Raw genomic sequence first — 4,008 nt, forward strand, 5'->3', positions numbered from 1 at the left:
ACACGACACGCTTTCTCTGACAGTATGCTTACACAGTTGTCAGGAAAAGTAATGACACTGCAGTTTCTTGGGATTCTGCATAAAATGGTCATGAAATATGATCTAATCTTCACCAAAGCCAGAAATATCAACAAAATCAATATGAAGAAGCTGATAAAACACCTGTCATGATCTTTCATGTCTTTATTTACTGGCTATATTGGCCATCTCTCTCTCTCTCTCTCTCTCTCTCGCTCTGTTACAAACACGATGGCTGTCAGTAATTAGACATACAGTCGAATTACGTGCATGAATTTCATGCATCAGAGATGGGTGTCACATGTGCGCCTAATCAGCTGGCTGTGGTAGCCAGATGCTCTGGACCTTGGAGTGCATTGCAGGGTTTTGTCAGATTGCCGAGTTGGTGCAATACTAAGATGTTTTACCTCTATACTGTTTGCTGCACCTGGGACCTACGGGGCACCTTTAATTGTATTGCTGTTACACTTCAGATCTCCATCAGACATATCTAGTGGTTACATGTGATACACAAAATGCTATAGCTTGCACTAAGAAATTGTTCGCATATACTGTACTGTGTATAATTAGAATCACGTCGACTGTGAATCAACTACAAAGAAGCTGAATTAAGGCCTTCTCTGATATGATGTGTTGCATCTCTCAGGTGGTCACCTGTCCAAATGCCTCCTTTACCGACTTGGCTGAAATTGTGTCAAGAATCGAACCTGTGACGAGCACTTTAATCAATGGTTAGTAACATTGAAATCATAAGCTAATAATCAGCATGCGCTTATCATTATTAGCTAATATTCAAGCATGCTTTTGATTTACAGTTATAGCCCAGACTTGTATGTGATTATATCAAATGTCTAATAAAGATAAGAACCTGATGGTCCTGATGATATTGGCAAGTGTCTTTTTGTCCAAAAATACTCAAATGCTCTCCTTTGACAAGTTACATAAATAATAATAGATTGTGATTTAAAATGGGACAAAATGATAATGTCCCTTGACTGTCTTCAGAGGAACCGTCTGATGAATACCAGACAGACTATGATGAGGAGGCAGTGGAAAGTGCGCTGTCTGACTTTGAGGCAGTCAATGCTGGCAGCCAGCAAACTGAGGGAGAGGAGACAGCAGACAATGAAACAGTATGTTATTACGTGTTTTAAGTTAATGTAATGAAGTCTGTGTGGAAGTAAAGCTATATCATAACCATCATAACCCATAACCTGACAGCCACAGAGATGCTAATTTTAACCTTTTGTCTTTTGCACAGGATGAAGAAATTCCAGTACATATTCAGCACCGAACAAAGAACGCGCCACATAATGCAAGATCATGACTGCTTATCAGGGCTTCTGACCATGGTCCACAACACAACACACACACACATATATGTATATATATATATATATATATATACACACACACACACACGATTGCAGTATTTATGTACCCTTTGAACAATGCACTGAGTTTGCATTATCTAACATGTAGCTGATACTCTTATCTAAGGAACAGTCAGGTAGCATGTTCAGTGTCTCAATCCAGGACACATGAACAGAGCACCAAACTGGTACGGATGCAGTAACTGACTCAAACCTACTAAAGAGTATGTGTTTTGTTTTGTTTTTTTCCACTTCATATGAAAAATGTGCTTTGAAATGTTTGACAGTTTTATTCGTAGTTGCTTCCTGATATAGATTCAAAAAACACTATTGTGTGTTTCATAATGTTTACATAAAAGAAAAACAGCATATATATGTTTTGTGCATGCAATGCACTTCAAGTACAGCGTTGCCCACTGTACTTACCAACATGCAGTTAATAATCAATGAATGACAATGAAAGAATTTCTTTGGGTTCAGAGCAGGGGTATCTGAACACTACATGTGTGAACATGATAATGTGAACAGTTACTCTAATAAGCTTTTTCTTACATGCAAATCATGCACATTAGAGATATATCTTGAGTGTATTGCTTACATGAAGGCTGACTAGTTAGGCAAGTATTTCAATAATAACATAAATACTGCAGTGCAGTTTTTTTGGTATTTTCTTTTCACCTTAACCTCTGCCTTTTCTCACTGAGCTTGTCAAACATGCTAACCAGGGCAGGAGGAGGAACCAGGAATATTCTTTATGGCAGCTATTTTAGCTGTTTCAATGTTACACTAGCTTTCATACTATACTAAACACTTTTTAAATGGATATGGTTACATCATATACAGTTAATATGTAGTATGGAATCGGGATGCAGCATAGGTTTAATTAAGATTTAAATAATGACCTGTAGCCACAGTTCAATCAGGAAGACTAATTTTGTGTCTGTCAGTCAGAGAGTAATGACTATGTGATGAGGTGCTGAGCTTGATTATTACAGAAGACACAAGAGGTTCTAGGCTCATCTGACTTTTGACAATAGGAGTTTTCTGAAGTCTGGAGTTCTCCTCTTGCTTTATAAACTGGAATAAAGTAGTTGTTAAAGTTGACTTTGTAGACCTTCCTGGCCTGTGACTTGGAATTTCTTGCTTGACTATTTGTTTACTTTAAGAGCCATACTTTGACATGCCATCTCTTCCTCCAGCCAATTTGCAAAATTAATGAGATTATAAGGGTCGCAGTTCTGGCATGTCTGGAAAAGTTGTCCACATGTCCACCTAAAGGTTTACTGAGCAGTTGATGGACATGTAATGCACATGCACACTCCTTGGCTCATTCATTATGACCCCAAGACTAATGCATACTTGTGCTCTGATCAGAGCTCTGATCAATACAGCAAACTGGCTGAACCCCCAAGAGTACCCTGTAACTATAGTTGGAACGCTCTAGATGGAAGCAGTTGTTCTTAATATCCACAGATCGGCCTTGGCCACATTTCTTCTGGAGAGCCTTCACAAGACCTAATACCGTAAGGCTGAGGATGATGAGCATATGCTAAGGCCAAATGACAGTTTCAAATGGTCCAACAGAGTGCCATTATTTTGCTCAGTTTCATTTGGTGGTAGCAGGTTTTCCAGGGCCATGTTAAGCTTTGCAAACTCCGAGGGGTCATCTCTTTTAAAGTAAAGGAAGGACAGTCTTTCAATGTGAGCTGACCTAGAGAGCTGCACAGGCGTTGAGGATGGAGCAGGCATCTGAGAGCCAGTAGCATTACAGTATGGAAGCATGAGTCATAACTGGGATATATGAGGCCACCTGATTATCTTCTGCCTGTGAATACCAGGAGACTAGGACAAAAATTGAGAGCATGCGACATGTAGGTTACCATAGCGTTTCAACAGAGAAAGCTTAAGTGAAGATAAATATGAATTATAGCAATGGTGGAGTAAAAAATAATAATTAATTCAACAATATGGTAAAGCAATAAACTTACAGATTCTCAAAGCAACAATCCACTCAGGAATCCAGTGCAATGAGAGGGGTACCAGCCATGCGCACACACAGACCAGAGGACATGTGGCAACGTGATCACTAGTAATGTACAGGTGAAGCAAAATATTTCCTAAGACATGTTTTCTTAAAATAATACTCCATTTCTCAAAACCCTAAATTCAAACTTCTATGTCCAGTTAAAACCATGTAATGCTTCATCTAAACCAGACTTTGGCTTCAGACATCACACAAAGGCCTTTAAATACACAGACACTATAGAACAGCCAAGGCACCTTGCTGAGACTGATTCAAAACACTACTACAAAAACCTTACTGTATCAAGTTATGGCCCTTTTCCCCCAGACCAACATCTTTACATGACCCCAATATAAAAACACAAGACAGTTTTTTATTCCTCCTAGTTAAAATGAAATTGAGTGAAATACATATACCGCAGCTGAAAAGAACATAGACAAAGATAGACATAGATAAAGACAAAAATATGTATTTACCCAGTTTGTACATAAAGCTCTCATCTCTGGTCTGGTCCAGACTATGTCGGAATTCCTTCTAATAAACCTGATTCATCACCAACCTGTTCCACTGAAAGATGTGGTCAATTGTTGAAAT

The 4,008-nt window shown here is 38.8% G+C and overlaps 1 protein-coding gene across 1 annotated transcript; it reads left to right on the top strand.

Annotated features, from left to right (window-relative positions):
- LOC113143908 (patatin-like phospholipase domain-containing protein 7) lies at window positions 1–1,413 on the top strand. The gene is made up of 3 exons (XM_026329548.2): window positions 1–749; window positions 1,024–1,151; window positions 1,280–1,413. Exons 1-3 carry the CDS (start codon window positions 644–646, stop codon window positions 1,343–1,345), a joined length of 300 nt encoding a protein of 99 aa, XP_026185333.1. The 5' UTR covers window positions 1–643; the 3' UTR covers window positions 1,346–1,413.
- Window positions 1,414–4,008: the final 2,595 nt, after the last annotated feature.

This window comes from Mastacembelus armatus, unplaced genomic scaffold (assembly GCF_900324485.2).
Source record: "Mastacembelus armatus unplaced genomic scaffold, fMasArm1.2, whole genome shotgun sequence".
In the NCBI taxonomy this organism is placed as follows: Eukaryota; Metazoa; Chordata; class Actinopteri; order Synbranchiformes; family Mastacembelidae; genus Mastacembelus; species Mastacembelus armatus.